The 15732-nt window shown below is 55.4% G+C and overlaps 1 protein-coding gene across 1 annotated transcript in view; it reads right to left on the bottom strand.

Annotated features, from left to right (window-relative positions):
- Window positions 1-1379: 1379 nt before the first annotated feature.
- The window catches only part of NHLRC2 (NHL repeat containing 2), a 38238-nt gene continuing 23885 nt past the window's right edge, over window positions 1380-15732 (bottom strand). The window contains exons 9-11 of the mRNA XM_066601476.1: window positions 10277-10486; window positions 3014-3233; window positions 1380-2249 (exon numbers count right to left, since the gene is read on the bottom strand). Of these exons, the coding sequence (XP_066457573.1) occupies window positions 1996-2249; window positions 3014-3233; window positions 10277-10486 (684 nt within the window). The 3' untranslated portion in view covers window positions 1380-1995. The remainder of the gene's footprint in view (window positions 2250-3013; window positions 3234-10276; window positions 10487-15732) is intronic.

Genomic DNA, 15732 nt, shown 5'->3' with positions numbered 1-15732 from the left:
AATATAACTACTATAATACTGCCCCCTATGTACAAGAATATAACTACTATAATACTGCCCCCTATGTACAAGAATATAACTACTATAATACTGCCCCCTATGGACAAGAATATAACTACTATAATACTGCCCCCTATGGACAAGAATATAACTACTATAATACTGCCCCCTATGTACAAGAATATAACTACTATAATACTGCCCCCTATGTACAAGAATATAACTACTATAATACTGCCCCCTATGTACAAGAATATAACTACTATAATACTGCCCCCTATGTACAAGAATATAACTACTATAATAGTGCCCCCCTATGTACAAGAATATAACTACTATAATACTGCCCCCTATGTATAAGTATATGCCCCTAAAGTTTAGTTATAAAGACGGTTCTCCAATAGGGGGAGCCAGTATAACTAGCGCATCAGGGTCAAACTGACGTTGCCCCTGCCATCTTGCCTTCTGAGGGTAGGCCGATAACAGAGTGGTTAACACCAATCTGTTTGGCCTCCAGGTTGGGTTAACAGGAAGAGTCTCATGCCAGCTCTGCAGTCCCAGGGATGAAACTGAAAGGGAGGAGACACAGATTAGATATTAGACAGTGAGGGGATCAATGAGTGGAACAGGTTGCCACGGGTGGGGAGTTCTCCTTCAATGGAAGTCTTCAGAGGCCGGACAGTGATCCTGCACTGAGCAGGGGGTTGGAGCCGACGACCCCGGAGGACATTTCATATTCCACTATTCCAGGATTTTGTACAAGGGCGTACGGACAATTTGTTGCTAGAAAGCTGGTATAAGTTCCCCCCTCCATGATGTTTCCCTTGCTTGTTGTTTTCTGTCAGGCAGTAGGAGCGGACTTGTTTACACCTCAGATGGGCCGGGCTCATTACCCCTTCATGGCCAAGGAGCGGTGTGCGGGCCGCAGACCTTGTAGCCATTGAGGACAATGGGATGGCAGAGTTATAAGGGGCCGCAGCCCTCCGATCACAAGGAAACCCAACCCTGGGGGTCTTTGTGTCCTGCGGTTCCTCCATGATGACTCCGACCCGCTAGTCACAAAACCCCACTAAGTTCGGATTTTTTGTGAAGCCCTACTGAGTCCCATGCTCCTCAATGACAGTGCAAGGTCGCGCCGATCTCTGGTGGCCAACGTCTGCCTGTAGACGGGCGCCGTTCATGTGCGAGCTCAGTCTGACTGCGCGCCGCACGGATCTCACACCTGACAGCAACCCATCGACCTCAATAGGTGAGAGGAGCGATTCTCAGATTGGACATAAGGCATTCTAATAAACCCTCGCTGTGTAACAAGACTGGTTTTCTTTGTTGATTGACAGCAAGCAGAGATCTTGTAAATGATGAAGACCTGAACCAGAAGGTTAGTACTGCAGCGATGAAGCTTTATTGACAGAGGTCTTGGCGACCTCTTAAAGGGGCCTCGTCATTGCACGTCAGTAACCATAAGTGACCATGGGGGCGAGGCACTGCGGTAACCGCGGGCGGGTGGAAGGCACTAGTGGTACAAGGACATAAGAATTATACCCGCCATACCGTGTCTTGCCTCTAGAGTAACGGACAGAGGTCAGGCAGTGTGAGGTAAATGGGCGCAGCCGATGCTCCAGGCCACAACATGGCAGATACCTTGAGCTGTCCACTACAGAGCAGCGAGGGACGGATCAGTGCGGCGGAAGGCGAAAATCCCATTCAGGACGCTTGGAAAGCCGGGTGGTGATCCCAGTGGGTGCAGAAATATGTCCGTCACCCAACTTTACCTGATAGACGGTTTAATCTATGTGACAGAAGACGACAGTATGGCTGGACGACATAGTGCCGCCATCAGCAAGTGTCTGGGGTACAGGTGGGCCGACCACCAAACAGACCGCTGGGGTGGGTGTGTGTGTGTGTGTGTGGGGGGGGGCAAGCGGGCCGAGCGCCAAACAGACCGCTGGGGGCTGCCGCCTGGTGTCATATGCCTCTGGCGGTGTGTGCAGGCCCTTAGAAGGTGTAGGTGAGATGGCGCTGCGCGGTGTTGCTCCTGTCCCCGGCCTTGGCGTGCAGCGGCTGGGAGAAGGACACGGACTTCATCATGCACATGGTGTCCTCGGTGCAGTAGTACACGCAGATGCCGACCCGCAGCTCAGGATCAGCGCAGGCGAACTGCAAGGGAAGCGTCACCTCTATCTGGTCGGGATCAGTCAGACTGACGATCTCACCGCAGGTTGTCTGTCCAACGAGAAGCCAGTCGTGACCTGCGGAGGAAAAGTGGGAGTATCAGTACACAGCGCCTGGACCTGGGAGCTGACAATCTAAAGGAGAATGGGAAACACAGTCTACTGCAGTCTCTTGTAATCCATCGCCTGTCTCATCAGAGAAAAGGACCCTGCGAAGACGGAGCCAACCTGTCAGACCACCGAGGGAGGAGCGACCCCACCACCCACTCACCAAGTATCCCCTACTGCTCGGCAATGCCACCTCACTCACCAACTGTGTGTTCCCCTTTAAGAGAAGGATATCCTCTCAGGGAGGGTAACTAACTAGGTGGGGGGGGGGGGGGATACCCATGGATTGAGGTGCCCCTACGCCCATCCACCACGTGGGATGCTTGGGGGTCTGCCATCAATCAAGTAGACCCAGTCCCCCTCCAGCGGAGTTGGTTTGTCCAGTCAAGGGTTAAGGTGTTGGTGATGGGATGCAGACGGGGAGGACCTGACGGAGGTGGAGGAGTCTTGGGAGAAGACCGTTCTCCGGGGGCCCCAGCCTCACCGAGAGCTGCGGCAATGTAGGGAGGAGGAGGCCGGAGTGAGCATTCATGCAGCATGTAGCGCAAGAACTGTGAGCGCAGCTCTGGATGTAACTACAGCACAGGCTGGAATATCTGATGTAAGACACAATATGAGAAACGAAGCAGCAGGGAGTCACTGCAGTAGATTTGTGAACGCAGCTTTGGAAGTGACTGGAGTAGAAACTATAAGTATAGAGAAACGGCAACATTGGGTGGATTCTCACACTTTACCTTCTGTGAACAGAAACCAGAAGCTGGGGGCCCCATCGGTCAGCTTGGCCCCTGCAGGAAGCTGGAGGTCCAGTGAATATTGGAGGGTGCAGCCGGGCGATACGGACAGCGGTTCCAGCAGGATATTCGGGGTGGATTTAGGCAGCTTTGGGTTGTTGATGCGTAACGGCGGCAGCGCGCTGTCCATTACATCCAGCGACTCCGGGGAGAAGACGGGAAGCTGCAAGAGAGGCAGGAGATCAACCAACCAGGGGCCACACTGAGGACGGGGATCGGTCTGCGGTTAGATACCTTCTCCGGCTGAGCGTATCTAACTCTGCTTGCTGCTGGGGAGGTCCGTCCACTACATGCAGCAGCGCAGAGAGACAGAATATTCATACCGGGGGTCATAGGCGGGGTCATATACATGAGCGACGCAATGTGATGCGGGAAGCGAAACGCGGCACGGTCTATCTTTCGGCGAGATCTCGCATAGCAGCGCCCGTTGTCATCAATAGTACCAGCGGCAGCGCTCCACACGCCAGGAGCCCGCCACGCCACAAGAGGCCTCCCAGGGAGAACAATGGGAGAAACCGCCGCAGAGAATCCCTGAAGTTATACAAGGCTGTCATGGCAGGAAAACATCTCACATCCTCGGGGAATCACATGGTGGGGAGCGCAATAGGGGGCGGGAGTCACGGGCACAGATAGCGCTCACCTGTGTGATGTTAGGCTGATCCCACTAGACATGTACTGCTGGGGGAGAGTCAGGAGGCCCCTATAAACAGAGGATCCTGCAGATTACAAGCCAGCAGAACAGTGAGTGCAGCTCTGGAGGATAATACAGGATGTAACTCAGGATCAGTACAGGATAAGTAATGTATGTACACAGTGACTCCAGCAGCAGAATAGTGAGTGCAGCTCTGGAGTATAATACAGGATGTAACTCAGGAGCAGTACAGGATAAGTAATGTATGTACACAGTGCACCAGCAGAATAGTGAGTGCAGCTCTGGGGTATAATACTGGATGTAACTCAGGATCACTACAGGATAAGTAATGTATGTACACAATGACTCCACCAGCAGAATAGTGAGTGCAGCTCTGGAGTATAATACAGGATGTAACTCAGGAGCAGTACAGGATAAGTAATGTATGTACACAGTGACTCCACCAGCAGAATAGTGAGTGCAGCTCTGGAGTATAATACAGGATGTAACTCAGGATCAGTACAGGATAAGTAATGTATGTACACAGTGACTCCACCAGCAGAATAGTGAGTGCAGCTCTGGTGTATAATACAGGATGTAACTCAGTAGCAGTACAGAATAAGTAATGTATATGCACAGTGACTCCACCAGCAGAATAGTGAGTGCAGCTCTGGAGTATAATACAGGATGTAACTCAGGATCAGTACAGGATAAGTAATGTATGTACACAGTGACTCCACCAGCAGAATAGTGAGTGCAGCTCTGGTGTATAATACAGGATGTAACTCAGTAGCAGTACAGAATAAGTAATGTATATGCACAGTGACTCCACCAGCAGAATAGTGAGTGCAGCTCTGGAGTATAATACAGGATGTAACTCAGAAGCATTACCTGATAAGTAATGTATGTACACAGTGATTCCACCAGCAGAATAGCGAGTACAGCTCTGGAGTATAATACAGGATGTAACTCAGGGTCAGTACAGGATAAGTAATGTATGTACACAGTGACTCCAGCAGCAGAATAGTGAGTGCAGCTCTGAAGTATAATACAGGATGTAACTCAGGGTCAGTACAGGATAAGTAATGTATGTACACAGTGACCCCACCAGCAGAATAGTGAGTGCAGCTCTGGAGTATAATACAGGATGTAACTCAGGAGCAGTACAGGATAAGTAATGTATGTACACAGTGACTCCACTAGCAGAATAGTGAGTGCAGCTCTGGGGTATAATACAGGATGTAACTCAGGGTCAGTACAGGATAAGTAATGTATGTACACAGTGACTCCAGCAGCAGAATAGTGAGTGCAGCTCTGGAGTATAATACAGGATGTAACTCAGGGTCAGTACAGGATAAGTAATGTATGTACACAGTGACCCCACCAGCAGAATAGTGAGTGCAGCTCTGGAGTATAATACAGGATGTAACTCAGGAGCAGTACAGGATAAGTAATGTATGTACACAGTGACTCCACTAGCAGAATAGTGAGTGCAGCTCTGGGGTATAATACAGGATGTAACTCAGGATCATTACCAAGTGAGTCCACCTTAAGCATTGTGAATGCAGCTCTGTAGTTTACACAATAGGAAATGCAGGTTTAAAGTTTTATAATGTGACGTCGCTGTTTATATTACTTCTACATGTACGCCCGGGTTCGGAGTTGGACCGGCGCTCCAGTCTGCCATCTCTTAGAGAGACTTCTAGTGGGTAACTATGACGTCTGTAATCTGCAGACAGCGCTGTATTTTTGGCCTTGATGTTGACTACCAGTTACATACGATCCTACTGAGATACGTGGCGTGAAGGCTGTATGTTGCCGCTTATCCAGCAGCTGAGATCGGAGGTGCTGCTTCTGCTTGGTGAGGTTTTCTCGACTGACTTGTTGTTTAGTGAAGTTTATAAAAGCCGACAGAAGTTTTGTAGACACGAAGATTTCTGCAGAACAAAAGAGAATAATCCTCCGCTGACAGCAAAATGAAGCTCGGCACAAGTCCGTGACTGCGGCGTTGGCAGCGCCATATCTGTGTACTGCGGTATCCGAGGAAGATGTAAGGATCCATATAGCACAATGTGATGTGTGGGTGTCCGGGGGGGAGGGGGCCTTTATGTGATGACTGATGGCTCTCATTATATTGGCAGGTCCTGCGATATAACTCACCCCAGAGTTCTGTACTGTCTGGGAGATTGACGGCGCGACGCCCACCACCGAGGAAACAAACGCCGCGTTCCCTCCTGGAAGTTTAGCTACGCTGTGAAGAAGGGGGACGGAGTAAGCCAACTTGTTTCCAGTGACAATTCAGTTATCAGCCGGGCCGCCGGGCACAACATGTAACAAGCTAGGGACCTGAAACCAGCAGCGCCGCTTCTCTGCAGCTGCTCATAGACTGCCACTTCTTAAAGAGACAGACACATTTCACAAGAAAGCTTCTTAAAGGGATATTCTCATCTTAAAAGTTTTTAAGATTACATAACATGCAATGAAGTCTTCTGGGCAGCTCATCCATCGGGAAAACTAGGGGCCCCCAATCATTATTAGCTGATCCAAAGTGGCTGTCAGTGGAGCTGCAGAACTGCCCTGTCAGAGGGGTAAAAGAGAGAGAGGGGGGGATGGGTAGGGGGCGGTGGGAAGAGAACAGAGGTGGGGTCTGGAAGGGGGCAGATGACAGGAGGGGAGGGGGATAGAGGAAGGACGGGGGAGGGGGATAGAGGAAGGACGGGGGAGGGGAGCGGGATAGAGGAAGGACGGGGGGGAGGGATAGAGGAAGGACGGGGGGGGGGGGATAGAGGAAGGACGGGGGGGGGAGGGGGATAGAGGAAGGACGGGGGGGGGGGGGGAGGGGGATAGAGGAAGGACGGGGGGGGGGGGGAGGGGGATAGAGGAAGGACTGGGGGGGAGGGAAAGAGGAAGGACTGGGGGGGAGGGAAAGAGGAAGGACTGGGGGGGAGGGAAAGAGGAAGGACTGGGGGGGAGGGAAAGAGGAAGGACTGGGGGGGGGAGGGAAAGAGGAAGGACGGGGGGGGGGGAGGGAAAGAGGAAGGACGGGGGGGGGGAGGGAAAGAGGAAGGACGGGGGGGGGGAGGGAAAGAGGAAGGACGGGGGGGGGGGAGGGAAAGAGGAAGGACGGGGGGGGGGAGGGATAGAGGAAGGACGGGGGGGGGGGAGGGATAGAGGAAGGACGGGGGGGGGAGGGATAGAGGAAGGACGGGGGGGGGGGGGAGGGATAGAGGAAGGACGGGGGGGGGGAGGGATAGAGGAAGGACGGGGGGGGAGGGATAGAGGAAGGACGGGGGGGGAGGGATAGAGGAAGGACGGGGGGGGTTAGAGGAAGGACGGGGGGGGGTTAGAGGAAGGACGGGGGGGGGGTTAGAGGAAGGACGGGGGGGGGTTAGAGGAAGGACGGGGGGGGGGGGTTAGAGGAAGGACGGGGGGGGGGTTAGAGGAAGGACGGGGGGGGGTTAGAGGAAGGACGGGGGGGGGGGGTTAGAGGAAGGACGGGGGGGGGGGTTAGAGGAAGGACGGGGGGGGGGGTTAGAGGAAGGACGGGGGGGGGGTTAGAGGAAGGACGGGGGGGGGGTTAGAGGAAGGACGGGGGGGTTAGAGGAAGGACGGGGGGGGGGGGTTAGAGGAAGGACGGGGGGGGGTTAGAGGAAGGACGGGGGGGGGGGGTTAGAGGAAGGACGGGGGGGGGGGGTTAGAGGAAGGACGGGGGGGGGGGGGTTAGAGGAAGGACGGGGGGGGGGTTAGAGGAAGGACGGGGGGGGGGTTAGAGGAAGGACGGGGGGGGGGTTAGAGGAAGGACGGGGGGGTTAGAGGAAGGACGGGGGGGGTTAGAGGAAGGACGGGGGGGGTTAGAGGAAGGACGGGGGGGGGTTAGAGGAAGGACGGGGGGGGGTTAGAGGAAGGACGGGGGGGGGTTAGAGGAAGGACGGGGGGGGGGGTTAGAGGAAGGACGGGGGGGGGGGGGTTAGAGGAAGGACGGGGGGGGGGGGGTTAGAGGAAGGACGGGGGGGGGGGGTTAGAGGAAGGACGGGGGGGGGGGTTAGAGGAAGGACGGGGGGGGGGGGGTTAGAGGAAGGACGGGGGGGGGGGGGGTTAGAGGAAGGACGGGGGGGGGGGGGGTTAGAGGAAGGACGGGGGGGGTTAGAGGAAGGACGGGGGGGGTTAGAGGAAGGACGGGGGGGGGTTAGAGGAAGGACGGGGGGGGGGGGGTTAGAGGAAGGACGGGGGGGGGGTTAGAGGAAGGACGGGGGGGGGGTTAGAGGAAGGACGGGGGGGGGGGGGTTAGAGGAAGGACGGGGGGGGGGGTTAGAGGAAGGACGGGGGGGTTAGAGGAAGGACGGGGGGGTTAGAGGAAGGACGGGGGGGTTAGAGGAAGGACGGGGGGGGGTTAGAGGAAGGACGGGGGGGGGTTAGAGGAAGGACGGGGGGGGGGTTAGAGGAAGGACGGGGGGGGGTTAGAGGAAGGACGGGGGGGGGTTAGAGGAAGGACGGGGGGGGGTTAGAGGAAGGACGGGGGGGGGGTTAGAGGAAGGACGGGGGGGGGGGGTTAGAGGAAGGACGGGGGGGGGGGTTAGAGGAAGGACGGGGGGGGGGTTAGAGGAAGGACGGGGGGGGGTTAGAGGAAGGACGGGGGGGGTTAGAGGAAGGACGGGGGGGGGTTAGAGGAAGGACGGGGGGGGGGGGGTTAGAGGAAGGACGGGGGGGGGGTTAGAGAAAGGACGGGGGGGGGTTAGAGGAAGGACGGGGGGGGGTTAGAGGAAGGACGGGGGGGGTTAGAGGAAGGACGGGGGGGGGGGTTAGAGGAAGGACGGGGGGGGTTAGAGGAAGGACGGGGGGGGGTTAGAGGAAGGACGGGGGGGGTTAGAGGAAGGACGGGGGGGGTTAGAGGAAGGACGGGGGGGGTTAGAGGAAGGACGGGGGGGGTTAGAGGAAGGACGGGGGGGGTTAGAGGAAGGACGGGGGGGGGTTAGAGGAAGGACGGGGGGGGGTTAGAGGAAGGACGGGGGGGGTTAGAGGAAGGACGGGGGGGGGTTAGAGGAAGGACGGGGGGGGTTAGAGGAAGGACGGGGGGGGGGGTGATAGAGGAAGGACGGGGGGGATAGAGGAAGGACGGGGGGGGGGGGATAGAGGAAGGACGGGGGGGGGATAGAGGAAGGACGGGGGGGGGATAGAGGAAGGACGGGGGGGGGATAGAGGAAGGACGGGGGGGGGATAGAGGAAGGACGGGGGGGGGATAGAGGAAGGACGGGGGGGGATAGAGGAAGGACGGGGGGAGATAGAGGAAGGACGGGGGGAGATAGAGGAAGGACGGGGGGAGATAGAGGAAGGACGGGGGGGATAGAGGAAGGACGGGGGGGGATAGAGGAAGGACGGGGGGGGGATAGAGGAAGGACGGGGGGGGGATAGAGGAAGGACGGGGGGGGGATAGAGGAAGGACGGGGGGGGGATAGAGGAAGGACGGGGGGGGGATAGAGGAAGGACGGGGGGGATAGAGGAAGGACGGGGGGGGATAGAGGAAGGACGGGGGGAGATAGAGGAAGGACGGGGGGGATAGAGGAAGGACGGGGGGGGATAGAGGAAGGACGGGGGGGGGGATAGAGGAAGGACGGGGGGGGGATAGAGGAAGGACGGGGGGGGGATAGAGGAAGGACGGGGGGGGATAGAGGAAGGACGGGGGGGGGATAGAGGAAGGACGGGGGGGATAGAGGAAGGACGGGGGGGATAGAGGAAGGACGGGGGGGATAGAGGAAGGACGGGGGGGGGGGATAGAGGAAGGACGGGGGGTGGGGATAGAGGAAGGACGGGGGGTGGGGATAGAGGAAGGACGGGGGGTGGGATAGAGGAAGGACGGGGGGTGGGATAGAGGAAGGACGGGGGGTGGGATAGAGGAAGGACGGGGGGTGGGATAGAGGAAGGACGGGGGGTGGGATAGAGGAAGGACGGGGGGTGGGATAGAGGAAGGACGGGGGAGGGGAAATAATAGAGGAAGGAGGGGAAGAAAGGAAAGAGGAGGTGAGAAAGGATAGGGGAGGAAAAGAGGAAGAATCTTAAACTGGTAGAGTTGGAAGGGTCCTCCAGGGTCATCGGGTCCAACCCCCTGCTCAGTGCAAGATCACTAAATCCTCCCAGACAGATGTCTGTCTGGTCTCTGAAGACTTCCATTGAAGGAGAACTTCCCACCTCCCGTGGCAACCTGTTCCACTGATGGAAAAGGAAAGGGTGTAGGGAAACGGGGACAAAGAGGAAAGAGGAAGAAAAAGAAGGAGAGGAAGAGTGTACAACAACCACTACCACAGGAGAGGAACAAGGGGAGATAAAGAAAGAAAAAGGAATTGAAGAGTAAAAGAACATAGTACGTAAGGCTTAAAAAAGACCCCGGCCACCTAGTTTAACTTATTACCCCCCAATGTTGATCGAGAGGAAGGTAAAAAAAAAAAACCTAATGAGGTAGAAACCAATTTTCCCCATTTAAGGGAAAAAAAATTCCGTCCCGGTTCCAATCTGGCAATTAGATAACCTTCGGATCAACAACCCTGAGGAAGATGAAGAGGATGCTTGAACTCATTACTTACCACAGACACCGCTTTGGTTTCCAGATCCAGTACTTTAATCTGATGATTGTTGGTGTCGGCGACGTACAGTGACCCCCCATCTGCCCCCGCGCAGAGGCCGCCTGGTTCATTGAATGTCGCCTCTGTAAAATGCGGCCCCAGGTCATTCCCGGGCTGCCCTGTGCCCGCCAGTGTGACGCAGCTCTTGGATTTTGGATCCACAGTTTTAATCTGACAGAGAACAAGAAAAAACATGGATATAAATATAACGCGGCCAGGAAATATCCGCTGGGAGAACTGCAGCTGCGGGTTGTACCCCGTACCTTTCCGCTATAAAGGTGGGTCCATACTGGATAGGCTTCCCACTGGGTACAATCTGCAGCCACATCTAAGCGGGGCATGGGAACGCTGCAGTGGATTAAATGTGCTGTGAAAATCTACAGCATAAAGGAGCTAAAACAGGACAATCCCAGCGCCGGCGAAGGGCCATTCACACTGACAGAGCAGCGCTCAACCATCGATCAAACAACATTTGGAGTGACAGTTTTGAGCGATCATCTTTGCATAAACTTTTAAGTAGCTAATTAGCTACTTAGGAGTTAAATGCAAGCGGAGCGGAACAGCGCTGATAACTCCAAGAACAGCAGCTGCTTTGTTCTCAGAGCTACCGCTGAGAGCTCCGTGCGGGAGACCAACTGAAAGAAGGCCATCAGCAAGCCGCTAGAAAGAGTATAACTGCAAGCTGTCGGATGGAATGACCCTCTGTGATTGTAACACTGATATAAGGGAGTACAATATCAGAGCACAAGGGTCGTTAATTGTGGACAACTGACCCCTCGTAGGGAGGCTCTACTACCCTGTTGTATCGCCTCTAGCTTGGATACAAGATGTGATACAGGTGGGCATGGAGGCTCTAGTACCCTGTTGTATCGCCTCTAGCTTGGATACAAGATGTGATATAGATGGACATGGAGGCACTAGTACCCTGTTGTACCGCCTCTAGCTTGGATACAAGATGTGATACTGCCAGGCATGGAGGCTCTAGTACCCTGTTGTACCACCTCTAGCTTGGATACAAGATGTGATCCGTGTCTGCATGGAGGCTCTAGTACCCTGTTGTACTACCTCTAGCTTGGATACAAGATGTGATACAGGAGGGCATGGAGGCTCTAGTACCCTGTTGTACCGCCTCTAGCTTGGATACAAGATGTGATCCGTGTCTGCATGGAGGCTCTAGTACCCTGTTGGGCCACTTTCCTAGAGGAGCATTGTAGGAGCTAAAAGTCTCCTGAAGACTACTTGGTGCTCTCCACAAGGAGAAATAGTGCCTCTATCGACACCCTCAAAAATCACAGCATGCTCCATCAAATATTGTATGCCCAAGCTATGATGAAATATCGCTTTTAGTGAAGCAGATACACTAAGTTGACAAAAGTATTGGCCCCCCCAGCAGTGCGGTGCAGTCAGGTGATGTGTAGCATCAGGTATAAAGGAGAGGATCACACAGGAGACCCCAGTGCAGAAACCATTAGATGCCCCCAGGTGTAGAGCCGACAACGGGGTCTGGCGGTGGGATGTCACCAGGTGTAGAGCCGACAACGGGGTCTGGCGGTGGGATGTCACCAGGTGTAGAGCCGACAACGGGGTCTGGCGGTGGGATGTCACCAGGTGTAGAGCCGACAACGGGGTCTGGCGGTGGGATGTCACCAGGTGTAGAGCCGACAACGGGGTCTGGCGGTGGGATGTCACCAGGTGTAGAGCCGACAACGGGGTCTGGCGGTGGGATGTCACCAGGTGTAGAGCCGACAACGGGGTCTGGCGGTGGGATGTCACCAGGTGTAGAGCCGACAACGGGGTCTGGCGGTGGGATGTCACCAGGTGTAGAGCCGACAACGGGGTCTGGCGGTGGGATGTCACCAGGTGTAGAGCCGACAACGGGGTCTGGCGGTGGGATGTCACCAGGTGTAGAGCCGACAACGGGGTCTGGCGGTGGGATGTCACCAGGTGTAGAGCCGACAACGGGGTCTGGCGGTGGGATGTCACCAGGTGTAGAGCCGACAACGGGGTCTGGCGGTGGGATGTCACCAGGTGTAGAGCCGACAACGGGGTCTGGCGGTGGGATGTCACCAGGTGTAGAGCCGACAACGGGGTCAGGCGGTGGGATGTCACCAGGTGTAGAGCCGACAACGGGGTCTGGCGGTGGGATGTCACCAGGTGTAGAGCCGACAACGGGGTCTGGCGGGGGGAGGTCACCCGGTGTAGAGCCGACAAGGGGCTCTGGTGGGGGGGGATGTCACCAGGTGTAGAGCCGACAAGGGGCTCTGGTGGGGGGGGGATGTCACCAGGTGTAGAGCCGACAAAGGGCTCTGGTGGGGGGGGGGATGTCACCAGGTGTAGAGCCGACAAGGGGCTCTGGTGGGGGGGGATGTCACCAGGTGTAGAGCCGACAAGGGGCTCTGGTGGGGGGATGTCACCAGGTGTAGAGCAGACAACGGGGTCTGGTGGGGGATGTCACCAGGTGTAGAGCAGACAACGGGGTCTGGTGGGGGATGTCACCAGGTGTAGAGCAGACAACGGGGTCTGGTGGGGGATGTCACCAGGTGTAGAGCCGACAAGGGGCTCTGGTGGGGGGATGTCACCAGGTGTAGAGCCGACAAGGGGCTCTGGTGGGGGGATGTCACCAGGTGTAGAGCCGACAAGGGGCTCTGGTGGGGGGATGTCACCAGGTGTAGAGCCGACAAGGGGCTCTGGTGGGGGGATGTCACCAGGTGTAGAGCCGACAAGGGGCTCTGGTGGGGGGATGTCACCAGGTGTAGAGCCGACAAGGGGCTCTGGTGGGGGGATGTCACCTGGTGTAGAGCCGACAAGGGGCTCTGGTGGGGGGATGTCACCAGGTGTAGAGCTGACAAGAGGCTCTGGTGGGGGGATGTCACCAGGTGTAGAGCTGACAAGGGGCTCTGGTGGGGGGATGTCACCAGGTGTAGAGCTGACAAGAGGCTCTGGTGGGGGATGTCACCAGGTGTAGAGCTGACAAGGGGCTCTGGTGGGGGGATGTCACCAGGTGTAGAGCTGACAAGGGGCTCTGGTGGGGGGATGTCACCAGGTGTAGAGCTGACAACAGGGTCTGGTGGGGGGATGTCACCAGGTGTAGAGCTGACAAGGGGCTCTGGTGGGGGGGATGTCACCAGGTGTAGAGCTGACAACGGGGTCTGGTGGGGGGATGTCACCAGGTATAGAGCTGACAACGGAGTCTGGTGGGGGGATGTCACCAGGTGTAGAGCTGACAACGGGGTCTGGTGGGGGGATGTCAGCAACCAATCAGTATGGACATCCCAGTTCTGGACCTTCCAGAGGCCACTGTTGGCCATGTTATTTGGAGATGGAGGCCATCCGGTGTGTGCGGTGCGGCCATGTTAAGGGAGACCGCGTAAACTGACAGAACGTGGACAACGAAGCCTTGTAGGAGCTGTGAAGACATCACACACATAGTCTGCCCTCGCTCAGGGGGGTCTCACAGGACATCGGAACATCCATTCGTACCAGGACCATCCGTAGGGAATGGCATGTGAAGGGTTACCATGGACGAGGGGCTGCACACAACACCCCGAGCAGTGAATGCACAGCGGCGTCTGCCATGGGGCTTGGAGCGACGGACTGTAAGTGAGTGGAACCAAGTGTTGTGGATGAATCACTGTAACCATCTTCTCATCAGATGGCGGCACTTGGGTGTGGCGGTTGTCTGGAGAGCGGTTTCTATATGATGGCATCGTCCCAACAGTGAGGTTTGGAGGAAGTTCTGTTATAGTGAAGTCCACCCTCACCACCAATGGGTACAGAGACAGTCCAGTGCATGCCCATCATCCCCCATCACTACCTGAAGCTCCTCCAGGAATGGAGACAAATCCCTGCATGCATCTATGGGGATCTGGCGGAAGCGGCCGCGGAGGGGGACTGCAGTCATTGTGGCTGAAGGCGGCCAACACTGGGTGGAAAAACGGGAACATCCAATTTCCTCCCCTTCTGCGTGTCCCGGTAATTCTGTCAGCGGGGTGTATTTGAGATGTACGGCACCCAAGAAAACTGCCAAGTCTCCATGTCCCTCCACATTGGCTCCGCCATCTTCATCAGACATTATGGGGTTTACAAGACCAGAAGGACAAGTCTACTTTTTCCCCATAAACGGCGCCACATCTGTCCGCTGACCGCGACCGGTACTGACACGGACGGACGTGATGCGGCTTCTGGCGTTGGTAGAGTTTCCTGTACATAGAATATTAGTATACGGGAACGCTGGAGGGGATGCTGCCGGATGAGGACTTGTTCCACACAACACTACGGACCCGCCCTGAAGGAACCCTTCTCACAAAAAATAAAACTAATTAACATATTAACCCCCCCGACAAAAACCCCCAAAAGCTTATACAACAAAAAAGGCAAGAAAGCCCTCCCTCCGTCTACACAGAACATACTGATACCGCTTGTGTGGTGGGAGCCACGCGGCCGCCACAACACGCCGCCACGATGCGACCGCCGACTCCTCGCTATTCATCTCAGACACCAGGAAGAAACAAAACCGCGATTACAGATTCAGGAGATCCCACACAAAGAGCTCAACATCCTGCGATTAATTACCAGCCGCAGATTATCCTGTATCATCAGCCATACGGAGGAGGATCGCCATCTGCAGCCGCGGAGCGCCACCCAGAGGAGAGGAAAAGAGCCACATGCGAAAGGCTGCAGCCCCAAGTTGTACGTGACCCCGAGAGACCGACTCCCCTCCGTTGCACCCCGACAACACTCAGAGCAGGGGAAAACACTAATGAGCTGACAGGCAGCAGATGTCGCTACTGTAGGTAATGTAGATGTAACCGGCAGTCCTATGTAACACCACAAATAACACAGTGATAACGAATTCCAGCTATTTGTGGAGTTACATAGGACTGCTTGTCACATCTACTACACTATCTGTCCTCAGAGAGGTATCACTGTGTTATCTGTGGTGTTACATAGGACTGCCAGTCATATCTACTACATTATCTGCCCTCAGAGAGGTATCACTGTGTTACAGATAATATAGTAGATGTGACCAGCAGTCCTAAATAACCCCACAGATCATACAGGGATACCTCTCTGAGGGCAGATAATGTAATAGATGTTACATAGGACGGCAGGTCACACCACAGATAACACAGGGATACCTCTCTGAGGACAGATAATGTAGTGGATGTGACCTGCAGTCCTATGTAACCCCACAGATAGCACAGTGAAACCTCTCTGAGGACAGATGATGTAGTAGATGTGAGGGCAGTCCTATGTAAAACCACATATAATGTAGTAGATGTGACCTGCAGTCCTATGTAACCCCACAGATAGCACAGCGATACCTCTCTGAGGACAGATAATGTAGTACATGTTGTGATATAGAAATATTGATAAAGTATTCCCCAACTATCCATAGGAACTTGCCGCTCAGGATA

The sequence above is a fragment of the Eleutherodactylus coqui genome, chromosome 4 (genome assembly GCF_035609145.1).
Source record: "Eleutherodactylus coqui strain aEleCoq1 chromosome 4, aEleCoq1.hap1, whole genome shotgun sequence".
Lineage (NCBI taxonomy): Eukaryota > Metazoa > Chordata > Amphibia > Anura > Eleutherodactylidae > Eleutherodactylus > Eleutherodactylus coqui.
This window is presented reverse-complemented; position numbering and strand designations above follow the sequence as displayed.